This window comes from Atractosteus spatula, chromosome 18 (assembly GCF_055471065.1).
Source record: "Atractosteus spatula isolate fAtrSpa1 chromosome 18, fAtrSpa1.hap1, whole genome shotgun sequence".
Lineage (NCBI taxonomy): Eukaryota > Metazoa > Chordata > Actinopteri > Semionotiformes > Lepisosteidae > Atractosteus > Atractosteus spatula.
In genome coordinates, this window is record NC_142723.1 from 178,750 (window position 1) to 205,605 (window position 26,856).

The following is a 26,856-nucleotide window of genomic DNA, read 5'->3' on the forward strand; positions in this document are numbered from 1 at the left end:
CAGATTGCCACCTGAACTTTAGGAAGAAAATGTTAGTGAATTAAATACACATATGAATCTACTATCATCACTACCCCAGTAAATATAAAACAGGCTTCTGAAAATTACACTGAAATATTTTTATTTTACTGCGATAGAAAGGAGCTGTATGCCATTCAGATTATAGTTTGTTGTACAATGGAGGAAAATGAAACAGTGATCATGAGGTCATTTTCATTATTTTTTAGATTAAGAAATAAGTCCTTGTTGATTTTAATGGGATGTTACTTCTTTTGATTCATAACGGTCAATCTGCATACCTGTGAGTGCAAGACGCAGCTCACTTTGAAAGCACATGTCAAATTCTTCCCCTGCTTCTCTCCGCGCCAGTGATGACGTACAATCTATGCGACGGGCGGATTACGGCAGTGGCGTTGTGTGGAAACACATGGCAGGCACTGAATAACCTGGCATTCGGAGTTCCAGAAGTGATCAAAATCACCCCAGTGCTGCATTTAAGATCATTCCCATGAGAGCTGAGGACAATGGCTACCAGCACCTTACAACTTAAAACCAAGTAAGTGTGTTAAAGTGAGATCTGGAGAGTCAGCGCGGAAAAAGTTAAACTGATAGACTAACGAGCTTCACAACTTTAAAATATTATTTTTTCTTTTTTTTCTGTCGTAGTTACGCTGTTTTGGACAAAATCGAACCGTTTTATAAAGGAGGCAAAGTGCAGGTAGGTTTGCATAGAGATTGGGACAAGGTGGTGCGCAAACGTGTTTTCTTCTGGCCAAATGTGTTCCTGGCGCGATACTGTGTTAATCAAAAACCCGGTCCTGTAAAATGAGATCTTCGCAAACTAGCAGTTACAGACGTGCACATTTTTTTTCCTGGTCCAAAAACCTTGCGGCGTGTCTTACCCTATTCACAGATGATTTAATCGGCGTTCAGTGTTGCTCGATCCTTATGAGAACGATGAAAGTAAACTGCATTTTCAGCCAGGCTTATGCTGTCTGTTGCTGATTCTTTTTGTTCCAGATCAGTACCGATGAGAATTACATTTTTTGCACCTGTGGGACAAGAGTTAATGTCCTGGAGATTGCCACAGGGAAAGTCATCCAGAGAATTGAGCAGGTAAGAGCTCTGTTGCAGCTGTTGTTTCCTGTTCTTGTTTTTAAGACTTTTTCTTCTGGAAATAAATATATATATACTGTTTTCACAGGATGACCAAGAAGACATTACTTCTTTCACCTTAAGCCCTGATGACGAGGTAGGGTACAGAGTGAAACTTACTGATTATTGGTATCTGGAACACTTTTCAGCCTTTAAAAATGAGTATGCTGGTGTTTATAACTGTTACACTGCACATCCAGAAAAGAATTACTGATGATCACGAGTGCCTTTATCTGTTCATCCACTCACAAGGCCTTGTGTTGACATGTTTTTAAGAAACAGGTATTTCAGTAAGAGTGACGGAGCAACTGAAGAAATGTTCTTTTCCATCTGTCTCATCCTGTGAATAATGTAAGAAGATGTGATTACAGGAGCAGCCGTATCATGAGAGTCTGCGCTCGGTGAACGTGCCCTGCAGGGAGTGCAGGGAGGGCTGGAGGTGCTGTTCTCTGTGTTGAGTGGCCCTGTGTTGCAGGTGCTTGTGACGGCGAGCCGCGCTCTGTTGCTGAAGCAGTGGGACTGGAGGGAGAGTCGCTGCGTGCGCACCTGGAGGGCCATCCACACCAGCCCTGTGGCCAGCATGACCTTCGACCCCACGTCCACACTCCTGGCCACAGGTACGGCACTGCGTGGCTGAGCTGAGCTTGAACTGGCACAAGGCCTTCTTCCAGCGGGGTGTCAGAATGCACAACTTGCTTTGAGCTCTCTGTCTTTCTGTCTCCTGGTGTGTCGTCGTGCTCTCTGAATCAGGCGGATGGCACTGCCAGCCTGTCCGCAGATCGCAGGTGTTCTGACATGGTGTGCCTGTTTGTCTGTGTTGCCAGGGGGCTGTGACGGCACCATCAAACTGTGGGACGTGGTGAAGCAGTACTGCACCCACAACCTCAAGGGTTCTCCTGGAGTCGTACAGTAAGGCGTTTGTTTTCATTCCTTTTTCGTTTTCCACAGCAGGCTCAACTTGCTTCTGACAGCCCTATGAAATTTATCACTAACATTCCCAGGTTCTTTTCTGCTGGATGTATTTGATGTACATTTGGCTCAAAATAGTTTGTCAAAGTGCTGCAGTGTTAGAACCTGAAGAGTGGGCGACGTTGTTTAGTGAAATGTGTGAATTTGGTGGTGAAAAGCACGACCTGATGACATGCATACAATGACTGACAGTTTTGATGAAACTTGGTTTAGCTTTCTTTTTTCTGAAGTCACAGCGGTACCTGCGACCGGTCTTTGTGAAGTGGGATGAGTTGAGGCGGTGCCGTCGCTTCATCCTTTGGGAAGAAGTGTTGGGTCAGGTCGCTGACCAGCTGTGTTTCCCCATGCCTTCCCCCAGCCTGGTGCAGTTCCACCCTGACAGCGCTCTTCTGCAGCTCTTCTCCTCCTCCATGGACTGTAGGATCCGCGTGTGGGACCTGCGCACCAGCCAGTGCCTGTGTGTGCTGGAGAGCCACTACAGTGCGGTGACCTCGCTCGCCTTCACCCCTGACGGCAGCACACTCGTCAGGTACCTCCCTGGCTGTCCCTCCTGCTGCTTCATTACTTCATTACGTCTTTACTGGTGGTTTGGTTCTGCAGCAGAGGGAAACATACAGACACAAGGCAGGAAACAAATGAGAGGCGGCCATTCAGTCCGTCTTGTTCTAGGGTTATCAGTGAATTAGTAGCTGAAGTAAAATTTATTTTTAACAGTACATCTAGAGATCCTCAGCTGAGTTAGTCTCAGTGTCGTTCACCAATCCTTAACAGTTAGGAACATTTACTTAAAAAGGATCCTAGAGCTGAAGGGTCCTCGGATATCGGTCTTAAATAAAATAGCTAGTGTAATATATAATAGTGTAATATATCTCCTAAATATCTGAACTGCCGAAAATATATAGCAAATCACCTGTTTAATTGATCTCAGTTGAATTGTTGCAAGCTTTTATAAATCTGCCAATTAAATGTTACCTCTGGAACATGCTGGACTGGGGTTTTCCAAGGGTTAGAGAGCCCTGCTCAGGAATATCAGTATCTTTTTTGTAAAGTGGTGACCAGACATGGTCATGGTATTCCAGGTGAGACAAAACACATTCTGTCAACTTGATTTTCATGTTCATGTTGAACGGGAGAGCCAGGCAATGTGTTCCTCCCTGCCTAAAATCCTCAGGTCTTTTTTGTTTTCCTGTTCGTTGCCTTGTCTCGGAGGAAGGTTGTTTCATTGATCAATATGTACCCACAGCTCGGGGCGTGACAAGATCTGCACGGTCTGGGACCTGAAATCCAAGACTCCCACGAGAACTGTGCCGGTGTTTGAGGTGAGGCTGTGTTCCTGCACACGTCCCAGTGCCTTTGCACGGACAGAATTGTCCTGTTTCTGTCCTATTGTCATATTTCTAGGTGCATGGAGTTTTCTTCATAGTTTTAGTATAAAGCATCTGGAATGCTTTAGCAAAGCATGCACAATACTGTAGACTTTGACTAAAAACAGTAATGCAGCTGCTCAAGCGTGCTAGGATAAGTCCATATGCTTTTGAGTCATCCTGTATTAGGTGAGGTACATCTGTGTCCATGTGTGTGTCCCTGCCAGGCAGTGGAGGCCGTGGTGTTGCTGCCCCAGGGAGCTGATGTCTCCAGGATAGGGGTCAAGAATGAAGGGCTGCACTTCATTACTGCAGGAAGCAGAGGTGAGGACCATGGTCAGCTTTGTTCTAGTTTCAGGACATTCACGGTTCTTCTGACTTAACGTGACTCCACTCTGCGATGCCCATGGCTTTGTGCGGGTTTCTGTGTAGGAACTGCAAGTACAGTTGCTCTCTCACACACAAGGACGTCGGTGCCACGTCTCTGTGTGACTGTTGCTCATTCTTTGCAGGCATGTTGCGGGTGTGGGAGGCGAGCTCTGGCCGCTGCATCTTCACCCAGACGCTGCCCGCCGAGCACCCGACGGGGAAGGCGGAAAGCGATGATGGCGATGAGCACAGCTTCACCTGCTGCCATCCGCTGCCCTCTTCCTCCCGCGTCGCTGCGGTGACCGCTGAGCACAACTTCCTGCTGTATGACCTGCCATCTCTGACTCTGCAGCAGCAGGTGTGTCTCGCTGGGGCTGGGATGGCACATCGCATTTCACTGTGCCATCCCGAAGGATCCCCCAAACCACTACACGTGAAGAAGGGGGCCCAGTTCGTCCACCACCTGCATGACACACAGCACTGCACTTCCACCAGAAGGCCCACTGCACTGCAGAACATGTGGCAAATTAAGAAAGCACTTGACAGCCGCCAATGATCAAATACTGTATCTTTGCACAGTCTTATGCATTATTACCTCTTCTGTGTTTCTTTTTATTTTTTTACAATAAGTCCATCCTTCTACCAGCAGAATAATGCTGTAACAGTGAGAGCAAGCCTTCGACTCTTAAGACTCATTTGTTTCAGTTATACAGAGGCTCCTGATGTTATTACCGATGCATTCAGAGTTTGAACATTTAACCTTTTGCAGCCCACTCTACAGATGAAATGTTTCACATCTATTCTCCTCTCACTCTCGTCTCTCCCCTTCCCTCCGCTGTGGCAGTTTGTGGGATACAGTGATGATATTCTGGATGTCAAGTTCCTGGGCCCAGAGGACTCTCACATCGTTGTGGCAACAAACAGCCCTCAGCTGAAGGTCTTTGAGCTGGCCTCTTCCAGCTGCCAGATCTTGTATGGACACACAGGTCAGTCACAGGTCCAGAACGGACACTATATGTAGATTAGGAACAGCTATATATTTCAATGCAAAACACACAGACTGATTTACATGATTTTATTTGAAATTACAAATTATAAAATAACTAATAAAAAATGGAGCAAACACATTGAAAGAGGCATTTTGATGTTGTTCAGTCCTGAATATCCGTGCTCTTTTTCCTTACCAGTTTAGGGTTGCTAAATTTCTGTACATTAGGTGGCAGCCTTGATTTTGAATTATGACTTCATGCCTGGTGGCTGAAATTTCCTCTGAATAATGGCCTGTTCATCAGTCTTGAACTCTGTCTGTCACTGCTGGGCCTTATCTCCTGCATGCATGATATATGATACAGTATTCTGGTTGTGATATGATCTGCAGGGAGTGTGTGTATGAGTTTCGTGAAGGAGTGTTTTGTGAGAAAGTTTCAGAAATTCCACAGAGTTCATTTTAACTGGTACAGCTGTGTTTGTATGTGTGTGGTGGGAGCAAGTCATTTGGATGTTTACGAACACCTGTGTATCTTTATTTTTTAGACACTGTGTTGTCGTTGGACGTGTTCCGAAAAGGTTGCATGTTTGCGAGTTGTGCAAAGGTAAGTGTTGGACCAGAACCTAAATAGGATTTTTTATTATAAACAAACAAAAAAAAAAGAGTGTGTCACTGTTTAAGAGGTGCTGGGGTGCATCATGAGAGTTAGGCTGTCCCCCGGCGCCTCTATCCTTCTTTTCATGTTTGTTTTCAAGGATTGTTTTAACTGAGGCTCTGAAAGTAAGGGTGGCACGATGGTCAGCATTGCTGCCTTACAGCACTGGTGCCCTGGGTTCAATTCCAGACCTGGGCTACTATCTGTGTGGAGTTTGTATGTTCTCCTCATTCACGTGGGTTTCCTCTGGGTGCACCAGTTTTCTCCCACAATCTAAAGACATACTGGTCAGTTCATTGGCTTCTGCGACAACTGGTCCTGGTGTGAGTGTGTGTCTGTGTGTGCTGTGCAACGGACTAGTGTCCCACCCGGGGTGTACCCCGTCTTGCGCCCATTGCTTGCCAGGATAGGCTCTGGCTCCCCTGCAACACTGTACTCAATAAAGCGGTTAGAAAATGGATGGATGGTTCTGAACGTAGTCCTGCTTTACTTACACAGGCTTTACATTCAATTATGTAGAATTACTGTTCAGTATTGAGAACAGCAGGCTCTTCATTAATCAGAGGGTTGTGGGAGTCTGGAACAAGTTACTCATGTTGTTGAAGCTGCTTGCCTGGCTCCCTTCAAGAAGTCTCCATTTTTGTTTGACTGTTACTTTAAGTAAAGGTACTTTAGTTAAGTAAAACAAGAAAAGATTGGAAATGATTTTTTGTTGGAGACTGTGATTCTGCATGCACTCTTTCTGTGAAACCTGTGAGGTGTGTCTTCTGTTTCCCTGCAGGACAACTCCATCAGGGTGTGGCGGCTGAGCCCGGCGACAGGGCAGGTGTGCTGTGTGGCACAAGGCCTTGGGCATGTCAACGCCGTGGGGAGTATCTCCTGCTCAAGGTGGGGATGTGTACCTTCATAATGGTGTTCTAAAATAAACACAGTTTCTAAACTGCTACGATGAGTCTTTGTGAAGCCAGGGAAAAGCACTTTTGGAAGTGTTGTAGACAATGCCCACTCTTTGGTAGAGCTTATCGTAGCCCGCTGTCAGTGTTAGACAGGGAGGAGACCTGGCTTGTGTGCAGCAGCTGAAGCTTTTGAAGGGTGGTTTATTGGTACAGCCCTGTGCGTTGCAACACTTTGGGACACAGGCGTTAAGACATTTGCATGCACTTCTCTGCCCACCTACAGAAGCCTTGTGCTGTTAGACATCCCAGAAGCACTATAGCTCTTTACAGAAGGAGAAGCTCCATAGGAGAAGCAGCAGGTCACTCACTGACATTTCTGCAAGCTTGCAGGTGCCTGAAATATCCCAGGAGTCAGTATGGTCCAGCAGGACTAAGGTTCCCAGGCTGGCTCCAGCACAGCCCGTCCTGTATGTGCCCCGCAGGCTGAGTTTGGAGATCAGGAGTCCTTCTTAAGAACACATGCGCTGATGTAACTCATGAGGACTGTTAAATAGACCTCACTCATTGCTGTAAGTTTTAAGTGCACTGTTAGAGCAACAGTGTTTGCCAGGGTTGTAATAACTACGTCACCTGTGCCCCTAACCCTGCAGGATGAAGGAGAGCTTTGTGGCGTCTGGCTCTCAGGACTGCACGGTCAAGGTGTGGGAGCTCCCAGAATCCCTGCGGTCGAAGGAGGGTGGCGGAGTGGAGGCCCTGACTGCACGAGTCACAGAGAAGGGGCACGACAAGGTGAGAGAGTGATGTTACTTCCCAGTAGCCAGCACACCTCCTGGGGAGGAGAGCCTCACAGAAGCCTCTGCCTTTGCCTGTCTCAGTGTGTCAGACTTTTGTTGTTTGAAGGTTTGATCATTAACCTTTGGGTCTTTACCTCACGCTTTTAGCTAATGGGACTTCCAGAGACTAGGAGGTGAGCTAAGGGTTCAGAGGTCACTCACAGCAGGACAGTGGCTTTGTGTCTGACCCAAAGGACAGATCCCAGGGAAGACCAGTGACTTATTCAGGGAAACACAGTGACTCAGTGACAACACCTGGGCATGAACCAGAAAACTTGGTGGCAAACACCAGGCATCCTGTGCAAGTGTGTGAAGTCTCCTTTCCAGACCAACTTAGATATGACATCTTGATTCAATGCACAGGAAAGCCTTTTTGTATTTGACATGACTTGCAATACTGCAGAGCTACGAAAAGCCTGCACAGGAGATCCATTCCCCTCTGTGTGGCCTTTGTCCCAGAAGAGCCAACACATGCTCTTACATTAACTCAAGCTTCATTTTGGGATAGCTTTCTTGAGCTTGAAGTTCTTCTTGTTTTTGAACATCTGGAATTCTTTAGAAAGTGACTAGTAAACCAGCATAATCCATTTTTCACTAACCGGTGAAATCTTGGGACACATCCAGACATGTCTTGTTCTATTCCATTCAATATCTGTTGTTTATTCCCAGTCAGTTGTCTTGTGGTTTTTGACCAGTTTTATGATCACTGCTGAAACTACCAAGAAAAAATTGTACCAACAAAGAAACGAAAGAGGAGACTATTATCTGTAGAGCATAAAGATGAATGCCACGCAGACTGGAACAATGGCAAAGCAGAGGAGAGATCACGAGAGGATACACTGTTGTTGTTTGAATTGAATTGAATTGAAGGCTGAGTCATTGCAGTTTGCTACAGCATCAGAAACTAAATAAATTTGAGAATAAGGAAATGCAAAAAGACATGCTGTGTTAAAGTAGTGCATTGCATATGTTTTCCATAAATGGGTGTACACCTAGCACTGCCCTTACCTCCTTTAGTGTAATGTGTGTGCTGTGAAATATTTTTATAGTACATTAAAATTCTCAGTTACTGTAGAGCAAGCTGCCTCCCTTAGTTTTGTATCACTCAGCTTTCCTGAAGATTTGCTGTGCATGGTGAGTATCATGGTAAAATGTTTTTTTTCAACATAGGAAACATTTATGATACACGTGTATGTGCTCTTTTACTGGTTATTTCCATTATCCGGCTTTTGAAAAACCCCATTGTAACTGGATAACAAAGTGTTTATTGTGTCTGCAGAATCCTTGCAAGGGAAGAGAGACATACCTGCACACACTTCCTTTAACATTTAACAGGCAAGGAATGAGGATGCTGAGGGCTAATATCAATAATTTCAATCATTGCGGTATTGGAAAAATCATGCGAGCTGTTTGTATAATGCAGATATGAAGAAGTCAGTCATGCAGAAACCTGATGTTGGAATGATTCATCTGTCTGGGGGGGCAAGGCACCATAAATAAACTGTTCCAAAGAGCTCAAGCCTTCAGGGAGACAGATGTTGAGATGTATAAGAGATACCCTAAAACACTTCCTGCTGCAATAGACCTGACAGACATGGCAAAGTCTCTCTGGACCTTTCTACAGCCTGGTCTTGATGTCTTTCCTTCACTTCGCAGTCTGGTCTCCTTTCCAGTGAACTCCCGTCAGTGGCTTGGAAGAGCTGCTCTCCTAAAAACTGATAAAGAGGTCCCTTCACAGGCCGTCTCTGATGCTGCTGAGTTACCCCATAGTCATCTGAAAGCAGCATGGTTGGCCATAAGCATTAAAGTATAAGGTGTTCATGTGCTTATTAAGGACTGTGGCACAAAAGAACACAGTAGATCGTATGATAAATGAGAAGTGAAGCAGCCTTGCGACATTCTGTCGTAAAAGATCGGAGGGGCAGAGAGTGAGCCGCCTATTGCTCAGGGTATCTGAGCCCTCCTCTCTCTGCTCGTGTGCAGGATGTGAACAGTGTTGCAGTCTCCCCCAATGACAAGCTGCTGGCCTCGGGCTCCCAAGACCGCACGACCAAGCTGTGGGCCCTGGCGGACCTGTCCCTGCTGGGGGTGTTCCGCGGCCACCGCAGAGGGGTGTGGTGTGTGCAGTTCTCGCCCGTGGACCAGGTCCTGGCCACCTCCTCCGCAGACGGCTCCGTCAAGCTCTGGGGCCTGCAAGACTTCAGCTGCCTCAAGGTAAGCTCTTCCAGGCCACCTCCACCAGCTCCAGCCTTTTTTCTTTCAGTTGACCCAGAAGCATGTTTTAAAATACAGGGCTGTGGGAGTCTGGGAAGGCTGCCCCGCTGTGTTGTGGAAACTGACTCCCTGGCTTCTTTGTAAAAAGGGGGGAGTCAGATCCTTAGACCATTTAGATGTAGCATCCAAAGAGCCAGGTGCTCTGAATAGTTTCTCCTTTGTGCCCTTCCCTGTTTCCTGATGTTATCAGAGTCTCTGTCTGGCGCCAGTCACTTAGTGGTGAGACAGAGTGGAAACATGTTAGGATGAGGGTACGAGACCGAGCCAGGGCAGATGGGGAGGCCTGAGGCTGCGCTAATGGCTGTTTCTGTGTTGCAGACGTTTGAAGGTCACGACGCCTCGGTGTTGAAGGTCATCTTCGTGAACCGTGGAACACAACTGCTGTCAAGGTAGCTGCAACATGTAGATATATGATTAACATACAGCAAGGTTGCTATTGACTTATGATGGTAAATGTCCCAGCAACAAACCAGTTTGTTTATAGTGTGATGCTGGTGCAAATGGTCTGATATTTGGTTTAGTTGATGTGCTTTTTTTTTTCCAACGAGCAGCTGTACCACAAGCTCTTGTGTCACAGCAGCACTGAGTCCCGTGTCGGCATGAATTGTTTTTGTTTGGAAACCGAGATGTTGTCATGCCCCACTGAGGCCTGTCAGTAAGGCACGCAGGCTTTCGGCACCTGCGCAGGCAGGGACTGCGATCCAGAGAGCTGCCAGCTGCGCAAGCACTGTCAGGGCTGTGGGAGGGGGAAACGGAAAGATGGCGGCCCGGGTGCTGCTGAGCCTCACCTTCGCTGCTCGTCTCCCCTCCAGCGGCTCCGACGGGCTCGTGAAGCTCTGGACCATCAAGACCAACGAGTGCGTCAAGACGTTGGAAGCCCACCAGGACAAGGTGTGGGGTCTCCACAGCAGCCGAAAGGATGACCTGATGGTGACGGGCTCGGCCGACTCCTGCATCACGATCTGGAAGGTCAGTGCTGCTCCGGGCTGCTCCAGCGCTCCTGAAACCGGGAACAGGAAGCACAGCGTCGCTCTGCTCTCCAAAATGACAGTTTGGCATTTAGTGCTTACAGGTCCCCCACTAATTAAAACAATGGTTTTGGTAAGCATAAGGTGTAGGTCTAATCTGATTGACACACTTCAGTCAGAGTGTGTTCCTGGTGACCCCAGTGCTCTGAACTTTGCTAGCGCAGCAAACTTTAATGCATTGTTTAGTTTCAGCATGTACTGCTCCTGCATTTCATGGTCTTGTGTCCATGGTCCCTCTTGTGTCACATCCTCATGTGTCTTTTACTCCCTGTCTGCAGGACGTCACAGAGGCTGAACTAGAAGAGGAGCAGGCCAAGCAGGAGGATCAGATATTGAAGTAAGTCCTGCTTGTACTGACCGCACCACATGTTCACAGAGGTGTTCACTAAGGTTTGAAAGCACTTTCAGTTTGTAATGAGAAAGGCCAGTTTCCAGAGTACACCCAAGAAGATACACAAAGTGAATGAATTAATTAATTCAGTCATTTTCAGGAAGCGTTTGTAATGGGTGCAGCCCCAGGACCTCTCTAGTGTTACCACAGATGGGTGTGAAGAAGTGATCATTGCATACGCACTAGAACCTATACAAGGATTTTTTCCACATGTGGCACAATGGCTGTTTTTGACAAGGTCATCCCACCTTTCCAAGATGTCTCATACAACAGGTATCTGTCTCCCAGAATTTAGAGTGAAACCCAAAGACAATCGAGGGGATCCCCAGAAATGTGTTTTGAAAGTTTTTACTGTTGAGGACCATAATCATCTTTTCTCATTTATGGAAAGGTTTCTGACATTCCACAAACTGAGGCCCTTGTTTTCCTAGGAAAATCCCCCTGTACTCAGGGTTTAACTGTAGCTGCCAACATCCCTGTTACACAGTGATCAGCACTCATTCAGTCATCAGTAGGTCCCAGTTCAGGGAAGTCCGTTGCCCTTGGAAACTAGGACAATTTATTGTTAACTCTTAATGATTCCGAACATTGTAGTTGTGATTATTGCAAACCACGTAATGCTGTTGAGAAGCAATATTAAGCAGATGCTTAAAATGAGCCAAAGCTTATTTTTCACAGTTTGGTCAAGTGCAGTTTCTTTATGCTTGCCAGTTTAATTTCACCTGCAGCTGAAAGAGTTGTCCAAACAAATATTTTCTCAGCAAAGTTATCTGGACAGGTATTCAAGTGAAACGCTGTTGGCCTTGTCTTGCAATCCGCAGGGTTTTCTATTTTTTTCACTGGGAAACTGAATTGACTTGTGCTTCTTTTAAAGGGCAAAAGAGAGCAGAGATTTTTGACAAGGTCATCAAAAAAGTTTATTAAAAGGTTTAAAGTTATTAAAAGTAACCCATGACTTGAGGAGCCCTAGCCAGTCCTGGGAGCTCCTGTGAGAAGAGGGGTATTCCTGCCTCAGTTCACAGCATGGCTGTCGTCTGCTAAAATAAGATAGAAGGTGGCAGGCACTTAGGACACTTGAAAAGTGGAAAAACAGCATATAAGGGTTAGAATGAAGATTTTCTTTATTTAAATCTGCGTGAGTGCCGCTGTGTTACTGCCTGTGCACTCATAAATGAGTCATACCAGCCAGTCTGCCACCACCGTCCTATCCTGCCAGACTGGCCTCTAGTTATCTGACATTTCCCTCTGAATCCCCTTCAGATGTTGACACTGCGTACACCTGCGATCTCCCGGGCACCGAGGCACAGGCCCACGCAGATTAATCCTTCAGAAGGTGCTGCCAAGAGGAATATTGCATTTTTTTGCCTGAGGCTTTTATTGTTCTCAACATGCAGTTTCATAGCTTAAAATAAACTCAGTTGTTTGCCGGTACCGAAGGGACCTTGGCTGTCTGCTCTGGGAGCCCTTTGTCAGTGCTGCAGGGCAGGGGAAATGAACTGTGTAGGGTGCAGGGTGTTCAGGGAATAAACTCTTGCTTGTGTTACAGACAGCAGGAGCTCTCCAACTTGCTCCACGAGAAGAAATACCTACGAGCCCTGGGCTTGGCCATCTCTCTCAATCAGCCCCACACTGTGCTGCGTGTCATTAAAGGTACAATATCGTCTCCAAATGTCGAGCTCAAGGTTCCATTCCTCAAACACGGGCTGTGGAATCAATGGCCACTTTCACTGTTCTAGGATCAGTTTCTAAATAGGAGTGTTTCTTTATTCTCTCTTCATCAGCGCAAGGTAAGCATAATTGAAAACGCACCTGTTTTACTCCCATAAAACTGCTTCTGTTGTGGTCTGATCTTGATTGTGAACTTAATGAGGCCTGTGACAGCTCTAAACCCAGGGTCAGATGCCTGCACAGCCCGTGAGGTCTTTCGGAGAAATGGCCTGTGACAGCAGGTCCTCTGAAAGCAAACTTCCACCTACGCCCTGTGTGTGCTCAGAGCAAGCATGCCACTTGAATTTAGAAACCTCAGCATGCGGAAATATAGGTTTGTGAAGGTGTACTTCAGGTCAGTAAGAGCCCACCTGCAGTCACGAAAAACCAGCAGCATGTTAAAACCCATGGCTTTGTCAGGGCTCATTAGTGAAAGAACACACACAAGCAGAGAGAGACTCCTGCAGGGGGTGCCATCCTTCAGTTGAGCCTCCTCAGTCATCAGAGATCCTATGGCATTGTTCAAAAGGGTAGGGGGCATTCACCCTCATGGCCTGCCTCCATTGCACTCTGGGCCAGTACAAGCTGGCCTCCCTAAACCCATTAATTTACTGACGTAATGAGTTCAATTCCATTGGTGAAGCAGTTTCCTCTTCCTCCCCCTGATCTACTGTGCAGTGAGTGAGGCTCTGCTGGCACAGAATGGCTGCCTCGCGTTGCCCAGGTGTATATACACTGTTATTAATTTGAGATTCTGTATTAATTTAAATGCTGTAGCATGATAATACAAGAAATAAAAAAACAAAAATGGAGGAGAGGAGTGATAAGTTCTCAGCATGTTATCACAGTTCCTGCACGAGCAAATTAGGATCACGGCGCCGTTTCTGCAGCTCTGTGTGAGAGGATAGCAGCTCACCCAGTCAGGTCACAGGAGGTGGAAGCCCTGCAGTGGTGCTTATTGTCTTGGGTGCTCTCTGCAGAGATTCGTGGAGAGGAAGAGGGACAAGAGCAGCTGGACAGAACCGTGCTGAAGCTGCGTCAGGACCAGAAAGGTACGAGACCCGCAGGGATACCCTTTCTCGAACGACGGGAGCAGAGTTTGGACACAGTCTGCGGCATCGTGAGCGCCTGTGTCTTCTTGCAGAATTCATCGCTTCACTGTTGCAACACCAAGATATTTCATCTTTTTTTTTCTATAAAAAATATTTAATAAAAGACAGCTCTGATGTTTTTTTAGATCGCTCTTCCTCTTGGGAACAGCCTTAGTTCTAGAGAACTCTTACATAACACTGCCAATGAAATAAGGTACATTGCGGAGAAAAAAGCAAGATCTTTTTATAGCTGGAATAGAAAGGTATGCTGTTAATCATCTGGAATTTTTTTATGAGTTATTTAACCACATGTCCGGTTCTCGCCGTACTTTTTCCATCTTTCCATGTGTGTGTAATCTCAGCTGGAATGAGTCCACTTTCAGAGGAGTATTGGGCTGAGGCATTCGTGGTGTTTGCTCAAGGAGGTGCAGTGGTTCTGAGACGTCTGCCTGGCGATGGCAGTGACCTCCCTGAGCGCGGCACTCATGTCTGTTCCCTCTCGCAGAGGCCCTGCTGGGCTACTGCGTGGTATGGAACACCAACGCGCGGAACTGCCAGGAGGCGCAGGCGGTGATCCAGGCGCTGCTGAGACACCTGAGCCCCGAGCAGCTCCTGCAGTACAAGGGGCTCCGCAGCGCACTGGAGGGACTCCTGCCCTACACAGGTAGGCCCCGCTGAGACTGAGGAAACCCTGCCCACATAAACCTTTTATTCAAAACTATAACAACAGACATGTTGAAAGCCTGTCTTCTTTCGACAAGAGGGTGGATGAGATCCATGGATCAATTAACTACTAACTACCAAATGGGCTTGACGGACCGAATGTCTCCTCTCGTTTGTAGCCCTTCTCGTGTCCTCAGATTGTTCCTGTAGTCCTCGTCAGTGGCTCACATGTGACAGGCTTTAAAACTTGGCTGTAGATGACTAGGCTATGCTGGTGAAATGTGTTCATGTGGACCTTTTGATACATCATTATAGTGCATAACAGTGTTCCAGTGATCCAGCGGGCAGTGCTGAAAGGCAGTGTTCGCGGTCACCTGCAGGGTTTTCTTCTTCACAGAGGAGGTGTCAGTAAGGTGCCTGGCAGCTCGTGAGCTGTGATTGTGTGTACTGACCAGTGTGCTGCGGCTCACCCATGCCGGCGCCCCAGAGCTGTGAGCAGATTGTAACCATGCTATGATCGTTTGCTCGCAGAGCGGCACTTCCAGAGGATTGGACGTCTGCTTCAGGCCTCCATGTTTTTGGACTACATGTGGCAGCACATGCGTGTGACCGGCCAGGACAGGTGAGGCAGGGTACCGTCTCTCCCTCTCATCCCCTCACGCTCTCTTCTCTCGACCCCCCCCCCTTCCAAAGGTCCCGGTTTTCTTCTGCTCTACTGTCGGAATGAAATACCAGGAAGAAGCCCTATGAATTAACATTGTTTCAGGTTCTGGAGTTTTACTGTGGTGAGAAGAAATCCAGACCAGCAACCAAAAGCTTTTTTTAGAGTTTGTGATTGAGGAAGTTGTTCCAAGAAATTGGAACAAATTTCTTCTAAACTGCCACAAGACTTACTTTTTTTTACATTTTTTTGGTAAGGGTTTATTATTCTTCATCAGTGATTTCATTATTCTGCCTGAAGGAAGCCAGCAAAGCATGAATTGTTGCGTGTGCTTTTATTTCTCTGCGTCTCTCATAGCGGAAAGAGTTTGTTTCTGTCGCTGTAGTAGAGGACAGTTTTCTGATTAGTTTTCACCCTGTGTGTGCTTGTCTGTCGGGGTCTCCTCTCTGACTGCAGCGTGGCAGTGCAGGACGAGGAGATGGACGGAGGCCTTCCTCTCTTCATTGTCGACAAGCAGCCAAGCTACAGCCAGGCGGTGATGGAGGAGGAGGAAGAGGTAGAGAGCACTAAGGACACCATGGGAGAGGAAGAGGATGGTGCCTCAGTTGACCACAGCGTCGGCTCTGCCAAGAAAGCCAGCGTGGGGGCTGTCGGCTTCTCTCGAGGCGCAAAGGACGCCCAGGTGGAAGAAGAGGAGGACCCCGAGGAGATGGAAGATGACAGCGACGTCAGCGCCGCTAACAAAGCAAGGGTAGCAGGTGCTGATGGCGCACGCCACCCGGAGGACAGTGAGGAGGAAGAGGAGGAGAAGGAGGAAGAGCAGAAAGAGAATGTGCAGCCATCCCCTGCCAGTGAGGAGGAGGAGGGGGAGGAAGAGCAGCAGTGTGTGAGGAGGGACAGGAGACCCAGGAAGTGCAAGACGGGTGAGGTGGACACTCAGCCAGCCCCTCGTCAGACCAGGGCCTCCAGACGGAGGAGGTGACCTGGTCAAGCAGCAGGGACTGACCCCCAGGTCTCCCCAGGGCTCCCTCAGTGCAGCCCGTTTCCAGATCTCTCGCCCTCTTCAGATCCGGTTCTGTTTCTTGAAAAGCTCTGTTTTTTTTAATCCTGATGTGTCTCAAACACCAGGATGTTGTTCATGTGGTGATTAACATTATACATGTAAGTGGGCTCAGAGTTAATCCAGTTCAGAAATTATGCTGTCCTATACCTTGTGAGAGATTGGCTCACTAAAAACCATTGGTCATGATGACGCAAACAGCTCAGGTGCAGAAGGATTCGGATGAATCTAGCTTTAGTATGCATGTAGCTTTAGTCCCTGAACATACTGGATTGAATCTTATACTAGACGTTTAGCCCTGATGACCAGTTGTAATAGTCCTGAACACATTCTTATTCCAAACGTTTACAGGTGCCGAAAAAAAATAGTCAAGTCCTGAGGCTTTTACGTTTCAATGACCATTTGCTTTTCAGTAGTTTCCTGCTGGGGGTACCTCAGACATTTCATCTGTTTGTTTTAATTTCTTCTATTCCTAGGGCTTTAATTACATAATTGGTATTTTACTTGGAATGTGTGAAAACTGTATGATGATACAAATCACTGCTTTTCCAGATCATTCTTTGGGACTGGTGAAACTAGAATTTTTCCTGTTTCCCATTTTATTAGTGACTGCGTGGCTGCAATGCCCCCACTAGGTGGTGCACTTTTGCACCAGACTTGAATTTTCCCATGTTTTAAGCTTGTTTTGACTTGCTGGGAACCCATGAGCTTGTATTACAAGTGCAGCGTCAATCCACCAGTGTAGACTACCTCTGTTGCAGGGTGCTGCTGAGCTCAATAACGTGTGCTCTTGCGGCAAGGTGGGTGTGCAAAGATGAAGTGGGACACCAAATTCATTTGTAGCGGTCAATTCCAAACTGATGCAAGTATAAATAATTGGAGATCAGAAATTAAAAAAATAACAAATTCATTCTCCATAGGCTAAATCTCATTTTGTAATAAAACCTTGTATTGGAATCCTTAATTGTCTTGGGAAGTTTTTTTGGTGTGTGTGTACTGTATATATGTATGTTCGTGCATTTGATTTTTATTTGAAAAGAATGAAGGAGAATGTATGTTTTCCTGGTGGTTGTTCTCGGATATTTCTGTGATATGAAACTGTTGCCTGTTGTAGCTGAAAGTGTGTTTAATGTCTTGGGGAGGATCCCAGAGTTGGCTTTCAGGACTATCTGGGACAAAAACCCTTCTGGATATCTGGAAACCTGCAGCCAGTAGCTGAGGAGTGAGTTAGCATGACTCCCAAGCCGCGGCAGGAAAGATTCTTTTCTGATAGAAATCCATTTTGGTTACATGTCTGAGCTGTTACTTTTTTAAAATGAATAAATGGGTGAAAGTGCTTTTGAGAAATAGTGCAGTACTTTAAATAGTAATTGCACACTACACAGGACTCTGTAATTATGACTTTTTCAAATTATTTTTCCCGAATGTGTTGTTAATTTTAAGAACCCTGCTTCCAGAAAGAAAAGACATGATCATGTGTGCATAATTACCAGACACGGGGGCAGGAGCAATGCAAGAGGAGTCAGTGTCCTGCATTATGGAATGTAGACCACAAGCAGCTCTTAAAAGCTGGGGGTTACACAATTGAAAGAATCGGGGGTATCAAACATGGACATGTTACTAGCTGACTATAACTGGAATTCCCCAAGCAGTGACACAGCTGCCGGTGCTATATGTGTGCAGGTTAGGTATTAGTCAGCCAAGGTCTTCTCAGTTTTCAGGCAAAACAGCAACTCCCTTGACTTGCCTTGACTTGACAGCGCCAAACAGATCTCCTGTTGGGCATGTCAGAGGAACACATGTGCATGTATTCTCCTCTGGCGGTACAGGAGTCATCACTTGAGTCTAATTCAGTTCAGCACATTTCTGGAATCTGTTTCTCCCGACTAAATATGCAGGTGCTTTGCAAGTCATTCCTCCTCCCACTCAGAAGGATGCATGGTTTGCAGTGATGGAGGTGTGATCACTGCGAGACTTTGCACTCCACCAGCACAGCGTTCAGCATCATGGGCTGTGTGGCAAACCTCCTCCTCTGTGAATTTACACTGCTCCCAGCAGTGTAGTGGGTGTAATAGTACTAGACTTTGCAAATCATTCTTCCCCTCCTCATTCTTAAATAATATAAAATTATTTTTTTCTTAAATATTATTGCACTGAAGTGATGTTTCTTTTTTCTTACTATTGTTTTGTGTTGGACTCAAAAGCAAATTCTCCCTTGGGGATGATGAAGTAGCTTGAATTGAACTGATCACTTAAGCCATTAATCCATTTATTTATGAAAACTTGTCCTTTAAGGGCTGAAGGGTACTGAGGGATTTTGGTCTCAAATGGTCTTTGAATGAATTTAACATCACTGGATTAATCTCTGTTAAATTTTTCCAAACCTTTACAAATTGGTGATCGATAAATACTACTGGACTGAGTCTATTGAGAACCAGGAGTAGAAATCCTAATATGCTTTAGTTTATAAGCTTGAATGATGTCTATTAGAACAATTATGACTTTAATTATCCTCTGGTATCATCTGAAATCTGATTCTTTGTGAATAAACTTGTGGTGTTTATTTGGGGATAACTAGACCATTCCCTATCTAATCATTTTGTATTTTTGCATTTCAGATCTAACCTTCATTTAAATTGCAAAAATTGAACTGGAGACCTGCATTTTGATCATTAATGAAAAACGCATTGAATTGTGGAATTGAGATCACCTTGATGTTACTCAGTTATGTCTATTTTGTCTTAAATATGAATACAAAGCTGGTTGCCCTTCACACTACATACATGCCCCAAACGCAGACGTATGGCAGAATCAAACCAGATGTGAGCCGCACATGATAACTTACTATAGCAGAAAATCGAGGTGAAAATGTGCTATTTTTGCAGGTGCACCATCGCATGGTGAAAAAGAAGGTACATTTGGAAAAGGATTTTTTTTTCCTGCACACAGATAACCAGCTCAACCAGTTTGTTTTTAAACATGCAAGTAACTGCAGACATGCAGCCAGAGTTTAAATTGCTCACATATGCAGGTTGGACAACAGGTTCTACAAGTGCTTCCTCTGTGAACTTCAGCTTCCAGAAATGTAATGATGGAAGTTTCAACTCAAGGGCTAAAAAAGGAGTGGGGCCAGTATGATGTTATGTATTCTTTAGGTAATGATTATATAAAAAGGAAATGATGAGAAACCTTTGCAGGGAATATCCTGTTTCATCTTTTTATTCAAAGTGGTTAGTATATTCTTCCCTAAAAAATCAAGTTGCTCTGATTCTAGTTTTCTTTGTTGTCCTTCAATATTTTAGAACTTAGCTGTTATTGCAGTTTCTGGAGATCTAACAGGAAGACATTGGCTAACAAGTTTAAGACAGAAGAAAGTAGGTTATGCTTGATTTTTTTTCATTGGACAAATTCCTTACATTTTTGCTTTGCGATTTATCTTGTTGAAGATCTTGGTTTTTTTTTTCCCTCCAAACAAGAAAACATGCTTCTTGTCTGCTAGGTTGTCACTCAGCTTGATTGTGTACGTGTTTAACCACCAGCTAAAATGGGACGGAAGGAAACTCGGTTTGTTTAGAAGAAAAATACTTTTGAGGAGATCCTGCAAGGGAAAAGGGGGTGGATGTAATTTGTACTTTGTCTTTTGCTGCTTGGTTTTTGTTTGACGAGTGACTGCCTTCCCCAAGGCACGGGGGACTGGGGGTCCTCTACCCGGCTTCAGTCTGTAGGGCCGCCGTGGGTCACTGTGCAGTTCGGTGCCACACGCTCGTTTAGACAGATAAGAGTTTTGTCACAACAGTTGTGCTGTCTCATTTCTCAATACAAAGGGACTACCTCGTTATGTCTAACTCAGTAATGCCCTCTCCCCATCTGTTCTTTCAACAATTTTATAAATGTGTGCAATGGAACAATTGAACATAGTTTATTAGCATCTGTAGATGCAAACTGTAAGGGTTTTTCCTCGCAGATTTTCTGATTTCTTTGACATTTCTTTTATTCTGGATGCATTATATGCCGTTACATAATGAACAAATCATTTTCTGTTATTTTGCTTAATGGTGATCATCGGTCTGCTAAGTAGAGGTCTAATCTGCAAAATCTAAACTTTTTCTCCTTGTCCCGGAACGTTAATGATTTTCTTAACCTTAAAACACAAAAATGACTTTATCCATCCAGTTTTTAATCACGGGATTCACTTACAGAACATTTCTCTTTTGCACAGAAAAAAAACTTTTATAGGAACAGATACCACACTCATCATTAATATGCTCTATTATTATTATTATTATTATTATTATTTCTTAGTTCTACTCATTGGTCCTGTCAATCTCTGTCCTGACAGTTTTCAATGCCAGAATTAGTTTGCGCTCGTTCTTTATTAATCGTAAACATCTGTAACTTGTCCAAAACGTTGCTGTAGTATTTTACACATTGTAATTAGCGACAAGCATGTTCTTTCATATTCTTGTTTTTTTTTTTATAAAGTTGCTAGATTCTTAACACGATAGTTAACATTTGGCTATTCCACAGCTTTACCCGGAGCTGTTTGCATTGTTTGACGTGTGGGGCCAGTAATTCTGATTCCCATAACCTTTACACGCACGTATGCAACTTCCTTATGAGAACGGCGACACTTTTTGATTGCCCATGCAGGAAATGTTTAAATCTGTCTGGGAACGTAATAATTAATTAAACAATAATCCGTCCATCCGTGTCGGTACCGCTTGTCCAGCACGGGGTCGCGGGGGAAAGGCATGAACAACAGATTTTCTTCAAAATTGAAAAGTGGTCTAATTAGATCTATCCGATTTTTCGCTGATACGGTCCAGAGGACGATGGTCCATTTTTAAATTCTCCTGTCTGCTAGATGTCTCTTTCAGCTGAGAGGTTATGTTATGCACAGCTGCCTGTCTACTTCCAGAATGTTATCACAACAGTAAAATCGACGGATCCGCTACTTGCTTGCTATTCACTTCCTTATCCTTTTGATATCCTTTTTTAAAGATTTTGACTACGGTTGTTGTTAATACTTCTATCCTTGCTCGATCCCATTCCAGCTTCCAGACATTCCTCGGCCTGTGTTGCGTGAGGCGGGCTCATCCGTCCACATTCTCGCCCCTCCTTCCAGCCCCGGTTCGCAGGAGAGCCGGATCCTATCCAACAAGCAGCAGGTGGGATCAAGAAATCCGGGGTACAGGACGCCAGTCCGTCAGAGGGCACACACGGACACACACACTCACCCCAGGCCCAATTTCCCCCAGATGTTCCCAAGACCCACTTGGCTTGCAAGTATGTGTTTTGCACCTGGATGAAACCCATACAAACATGAGGAGAACATACAGACAGCACCCCAGGTCCAGAATTGAACGTAGGGCCCCAGTGTGACAGTCATGTTGCTGATTGATGTGCACTATGTGGAGCCTTGTTCTAAGCCATTGTAAAAGCTGTCTGATTGTAAATGTGTTGATGTTTTAAACAGCAGCCACTGGGAGCATGAACAGTCATGCACGTCCGTTTAATAAATGGTGTTTTAGAATCTAAGCAAGATCTATTGTGTCCTGTCATCTTTCCACTCCTTAGATGCAGCTGCATTGCAGGATGTAGAGCTGATTGTGAAAAGGAATGTGAATATTTTGAGACTGGCTCTTCAGTGAGAGACTATGCAGACAAAAAAAGGGGTGCACCATGTAATTTTATACTCAAGAGATCTTTATTTTTCAGTTTTCCAAAGAACAATTCAATACTTATGCGATATGAATATTCTATTTAATGATAGTATTAAAATGACACCCAACCAAAGATAAAAAAACATTAGGCATACAAGGCACAGTAGCTTTTTCCAGTATGGAATATACAGTATGGATACTTCTTAGAATTAGGAAGAGAGAATAAGGGATTCTGAAATCAGGACACAGCCATAACTAAAGCCCCTAAAGTCCCTTTTCCAAGAACTAGATCGAGAACTTTCTTAGCACTAGATACACAGACCTGCCCTGGAACCCACACACGAGGGACTGTTAAGTAGATACAATTCTACTACTCTTCCTTGCAGTTTTTATGCTGCAATGTTCCCGGATTTTTTTTCAAGAAACACATGTCACAGAATCATACACTGCGTTTTTAATCGACGTGTAAACAAAAAGAAACGTTCATCGGCTCGGGGAAAAACAAGGCAGTGAGGAGACCGGATTAGACCGCCAGGCCGCCCAGCCTGACCAGCGGACACGAGGTGCGCCTGATCCCCACCTAGCGAGTCTGAATCTCCTCCGTCTCCGGCGACAGGCGACTCCTGGACGCCAGCGCGGCTTTGCGGGTCATGGTGGTGCAACGAGCGAGGATCTCCTGCGCTTTCGGCCGGGGGGGCACCCTGGGGGCGGAGGGAGGCTTGTAGAGGTTGGGCTCGGAGCTGCTGGAGGAGAGGCTCTGCTCGGGGGCGCCGCTGACGGGACTCTGCCGGTCCGCCACCAGGGCCTGCGGAGTGCGGCTCCGGCTCAGCGGCTCCGCCGCGTCCGAGAGGCTGGCGCCCAGGAACTCGCTGCCCGAGGAGAAGGACTCGCTGCTGAAGCCGAGCTCGCTGTCCCCGCTCAGGCTGTCATTCCGGCTCCCCGGCTCCTCCCGCTCCGCCTCCACGGTGATGGTGGGGACAGGGCCGGGCCTGGGGTCAGACAGCACGTCCAGAGAGCACCACTTCTTCCTGTCCGCTGTCCCCATCGGAGGCACCGCGGCCGCGGACTGGGCCGGCCGCTGGAGCTCCTGGGACCGGCTGAGCCCCTGCCTCTGCGTCGGCGCCAGATTGAGCGCCGAGACGCACAGCTCCCTCTGCAGGCTCCGGAACCCCAGCGGGGGGCTCCTGTAGGGCTGCAGGTACATGGATGGGACGTAACCAGCTCTGCCCTTGTAGCTGCCAAGGAAACGGAGGAACAAAAAGGTCGGCCACAGCTGTAGTTCGCACAAACGAGGAGAAAAGCAGGAGCTACAAGAATCGGAAGTACAACTGCTCTCAAAACAACCCGACCTGCCTACTCAGGTTCTGGAGGTCTCACTCAGCTTTTTTCTTCCGTGCTTGCTTTCTTTTTGGTTTTTGTTATATTATATATAACTATATATACAGTATAAACTATAATACCTGCTTACAATCAGTGTTGCTTTGCAACAGGCCTTCTACCTGCCTTATCAACTGTCTTCTCTCACTCTTAATTTTAGGTTTACAAAGATTCTGTTTTATGCGCAACATGAGTCTTGGCCAACATGACTGGCTTCCTCTTTTGCGCTCTTCTGTAATTTGATCTGCATAGTTTCTATGAGCTGAGAGAGCACTGATGCTCCACACGCTGTGCGGGAGGACGGCTGTTGACGAAAAGCTTCTCGAACAAGATTCAGAGCCAACTTTAACAGACAGGAACCGGGAGCTAAAGGAACTTCTCACACACACCTCTCAAAATCCCTCCCTTATTGTTATGGCCCGCATTGTCTTAGGTAAGAAAGACACTTGTTTTTGTATTCCATGCATTACTGACAATCACTGACCCCTGTGAGCTCACATGGTACATGTTCCGCATTGCAAGTTTGAGCCTTCAGGTTGGCCTCATTCCGAGTCGTGTCATCGTCTCTCAATGACGCAGAGCAGTACCTGATCAGCCACCAGCCATTGTCTGAGGTCTGTATCACCTGCACCACGGAGCCGATGTTCACCGACAGCTCGTCTGCGTTTTTGGCTTCGTATGTTCGTACTGCGCAGTACAGCCCACCTGCACGCGTGAGGGAGAGAGAGAGACTGCGTCACTGTGTCTGTCTCTGTGTTTACTGCTGTTAAACAGTGGGGAGATTCCTGCAGCAGGACACTGTAGGTTTCTTTTTTAGGAAAGCTAGCTCAGTACAAAATGTCCCAAAAATATTTCAGATGTCCTCACTTCATGAAGTGCTGGTTCTCCCGTGACTGTTTATATGTTACTGGGGAGGTGGGGGTGATGCTCACTCGGGGGGTCCTGGGGGTTCCCAGTACGGCCCCGCCACTGTGGGCAATGAACCCTCTCTGCTCACCTTCCTCAGGTGCGTCCAGCAGCTCCTCCTCTCCCTCGTCTTTGTTCCTCCTCAGGTAGGGCGCCGGGAACCAAGCCAGCCGCTTGTCCTCGTTCTCCACCAGCCACCAGCCTGCGGACAGCCGGACAGCGTGTGAGACAGATCAGCTCCCTGCCACAGCGCAGGGCGCTCGGGCAGCGGGCCCAACTTCACACCGTGATGGCCAGAAAGAGCTACTCCCAAACCCATCAGGTAAGTCAAAAAGAACCCAAAAGTGCAGGACAGTCTTTTCTCTTTTCGCTGCCCAGTCAGTTCTGGCTGAAATACACATACTTCGTTTCCTAGGCAACAGAACCCTAACCCTAACCCCACCCCCCTGAAACGGTGAGAACCCACCCGCAACTAGAAGAGATGGCAGTTGTCCCGCCCACACTCACCCGCGGGGTCCTTGATGAGCACGTCCACCACCTCATCCACGGCCACCCGGAAGGGCCGGTTCTTGGTGTCCTTGGTCTCGTAGGGGGCCACGCACTGGTACGTCTCCGTGACGAAGGGGTGGGTCACGTTGCCCTCGCTCATGCGCTTGCCGTCCATGCCAGCCCTTGGACTCTCCTCCGGGTCCTCCGAGGGCATGATCACAATGCTGCTCCGGGGAACAGGACAGATGCATCAGGCAGCGCCGGGGCTTCAGAGCTGGAATAGCGAGCCCACCAGGCCACTGTCCTGCTGCGCGCTCTGCAACCATCATCCCTTCCTCTCCCTGCAATGTCCCAGCGTGCTCTTCCTCTCCCTGGCGCTCGCCCTCGCTGCACTGCTATCCGACAAGATCTACAGGGTTTTCCCGAAGAGGGATCAAATGGGAATTTAACCCCAGAGCGCTGGGGCTGCGGACCGGATTACCTGTTCTTGGGAAACTCCGGCTGCAGGTCCTGGCTCTGCGGCAGGAAGAACCTGATCACTTCGGCGCTCTGCGAGATCTTGGGATCGCATCTGAGCAGCTCCCCGCAGTACTTCTCCACGGACTTGAGACGGATCACGGACCTGCTGGGACCCTTCGCCAGGAACACAGTCTTCAAGCGTCTCACTGGGAAAAAGGAAGAAAGGAAACATGTTCGAGTGTTTTTGACTGAGAAAAATAAACAGGCAAAGTAAAAAAAAAAAATCTGGCAATGCCAGTAACAATCTGGATGTATTCTTTCTTCATGTGCTCTGTCATTAATTAATCTGATGTCATTAATCCTTTAAAGGACAAAGGAGTGATACCGAAAACGTTCAGTCAAGCTAAGAAAGCAGCGCACTCGGGGAACTTTTTAAGTCTGGTTTTCAAAACGGAAAATATGGACCAGAATTTCTGTTATATTTTTAATCTGACTAATTATAATTGGAATCATTTAAAGTGCAATAAATGCTGTTTGTTCCACTTCTGTGTTCAATCACCATATACAAATGGACACACAATGCATTTTAGGCGACTTATTTGGAAAAATAATATTTGGTGACTCAATCAGGTTTTAGAAATAACTTCTAGACCTAGAAGACTTTAACCATTTTGCCAATCAGACTGTCAGTCTTATTTTAACGTTATTTTAGATTAATTCGGAAAGGTTTAAGTCCAATATCGCACCCTAACATACCTTTGAATTTGGGAAGTACTCTGTCCGACTTGCGAATCATGTTTTCTGGAGGAAACTTCTTTTTAAGTTGTTTCTGTTGGTGCAGAAGGTAGAATTGTTTTAGAACACACACATTAGCTTAAACACATAGAAACTGTGCCATTTTCATTTACACAAAGTGTTTGCCTTACATGCAGTTTTCTGAATTCACCGAACGACCGGTACACAACGATGTCACTCTGATCTGACCAAAACACCGAAGTCATGAACATCTGAAAAAGAGCAAGAAAGAAGAGAAAACTATTGAGCTTTGTATTTTTGCATTGTGTATTTTTAAAATATCGTGGAAATAACCTATCCAGGCTGTTTATGAATAGAATTTCAACAGTAGAGTAATATAAATGCTAAAATGTTTGTTTTTTTATATGCCACGATTACATCCGTCAATGCAGAATAAACCATAAAGCCCACAAGCGGATGAGAAAATCACTGCAGTGATTTAATATATTAAATGAATATATTAAGCAATAATTTCAAGATTTTCTCCTTACATTACTCCTGTTCTTGTGCATTACTCCGATAAGTCTCACGTCAACGGGGTAGCGCGGGACACTCATGGCTGCTCGGACAGGGACGCGTCTCGCCAGAGGATCCGAGTTCAGGTATATATGGACTCGGGCAGACTAGACAGGGGAGGCGTGGAAGGGTGTGTCTTCTACCTTCCCTGTCGAAAGAAAAAAAACACACTGGCCTTCCTTCTCTCAGAATTCCACTCTTGCATAATGGGTTTGAAAGATTTCTCTTTTCTACAGGACAACAAAGGGATTGCCGTCTATTCTCTAACAGTAAAAAAAACTTATAAGTGACTGTTGAAGTGTCATTGATAGGTGCTAATTTAATTTGCGAATTTACAGCAACGAAGATCTGATCATTGCTCATTGCCCTGCTTCATTTAGGTGTTACTTTTGACGCGAATGTTAGTTTATTCCCATTGGGAACAAATATCCACGCTTTCATTCATGGTCAGATACGCGCTTCAGCCTGGCAAGTGTAGCGGTGACCCTGGAGATCATCCTGCTAGCACAAGGTCTAAACAACGGCTAAATGATTTATCTGTGGCAGG

At 46.2% G+C, this 26,856-nt stretch overlaps 2 protein-coding genes and 1 long non-coding RNA gene across 4 annotated transcripts; 2 read left to right on the forward strand and 1 right to left on the reverse strand.

Annotated features, from left to right (window-relative positions):
* Positions 1-384: 384 nt before the first annotated feature.
* Positions 385-17,066, forward strand: tbl3 (transducin beta like 3). Its single transcript, XM_088936943.1, has 23 exons — positions 385-556; positions 667-718; positions 1,021-1,116; positions 1,205-1,252; positions 1,631-1,772; positions 1,980-2,064; positions 2,483-2,653; positions 3,368-3,443; positions 3,716-3,812; positions 4,001-4,215; positions 4,702-4,843; positions 5,391-5,449; positions 6,282-6,388; positions 7,047-7,185; positions 9,213-9,443; positions 9,822-9,892; positions 10,316-10,472; positions 10,810-10,868; positions 12,469-12,572; positions 13,610-13,681; positions 14,226-14,384; positions 14,915-15,005; positions 15,501-17,066. The coding sequence occupies exons 1-23, from the start codon at positions 525-527 to the stop codon at positions 16,024-16,026; spliced, it is 2,931 nt and encodes a 976-aa protein (XP_088793069.1). The 5' UTR covers positions 385-524; the 3' UTR covers positions 16,027-17,066.
* A 4,726-nt stretch (positions 17,067-21,792) lies between these two features.
* Positions 21,793-26,423, reverse strand: LOC148818255 (NADPH oxidase organizer 1-like). The gene is made up of 8 exons (XM_088936944.1): positions 26,285-26,423; positions 25,925-26,005; positions 25,755-25,827; positions 25,021-25,204; positions 24,558-24,763; positions 24,142-24,252; positions 23,732-23,849; positions 21,793-23,002 (listed from the first exon to the last, which is right to left on the reverse strand). The coding sequence occupies exons 1-8, from the start codon at positions 26,348-26,350 to the stop codon at positions 22,348-22,350; spliced, it is 1,494 nt and encodes a 497-aa protein (XP_088793070.1). The 5' UTR covers positions 26,351-26,423; the 3' UTR covers positions 21,793-22,347.
* Positions 22,271-25,540, forward strand: LOC148818256 (uncharacterized). Of its 2 annotated transcripts, none has more exons than XR_016094449.1 (4): positions 22,271-23,137; positions 23,305-23,577; positions 24,197-24,372; positions 24,466-25,540. It is a non-coding gene; the product is annotated as an uncharacterized LOC148818256 (long non-coding RNA). The 2 variants fall into 2 exon arrangements; XR_016094450.1 differs by having other exon boundaries at positions 22,789-23,128.
* Positions 26,424-26,856: the final 433 nt, after the last annotated feature.

Coding starts and splice junctions, on each gene's coding strand:
- tbl3 (XM_088936943.1), top strand. CDS start 525: ATGGCTACCAGCACCTTACAACTTAAAACCAA. Junction 7,186..9,212: donor CAGAGAAGGGGCACGACAAG/GTGAGAGAGTGA, acceptor GCTCGTGTGCAG/GATGTGAACAGTGTTGCAGT. Junction 9,444..9,821: donor AAGACTTCAGCTGCCTCAAG/GTAAGCTCTTCC, acceptor TCTGTGTTGCAG/ACGTTTGAAGGTCACGACGC.
- LOC148818255 (XM_088936944.1), bottom strand. CDS start 26,350: ATGAGTGTCCCGCGCTACCCCGTTGACGTGAGACTTATCGGAGTAATG. Junction 25,205..25,754: donor AGTACTTCCCAAATTCAAAG/GTATGTTAGGGT, acceptor CCTTTTTCCCAG/TGAGACGCTTGAAGACTGTG. Junction 24,253..24,557: donor GCTCATCAAGGACCCCGCGG/GTGAGTGTGGGC, acceptor GGCTGTCCGCAG/GCTGGTGGCTGGTGGAGAAC.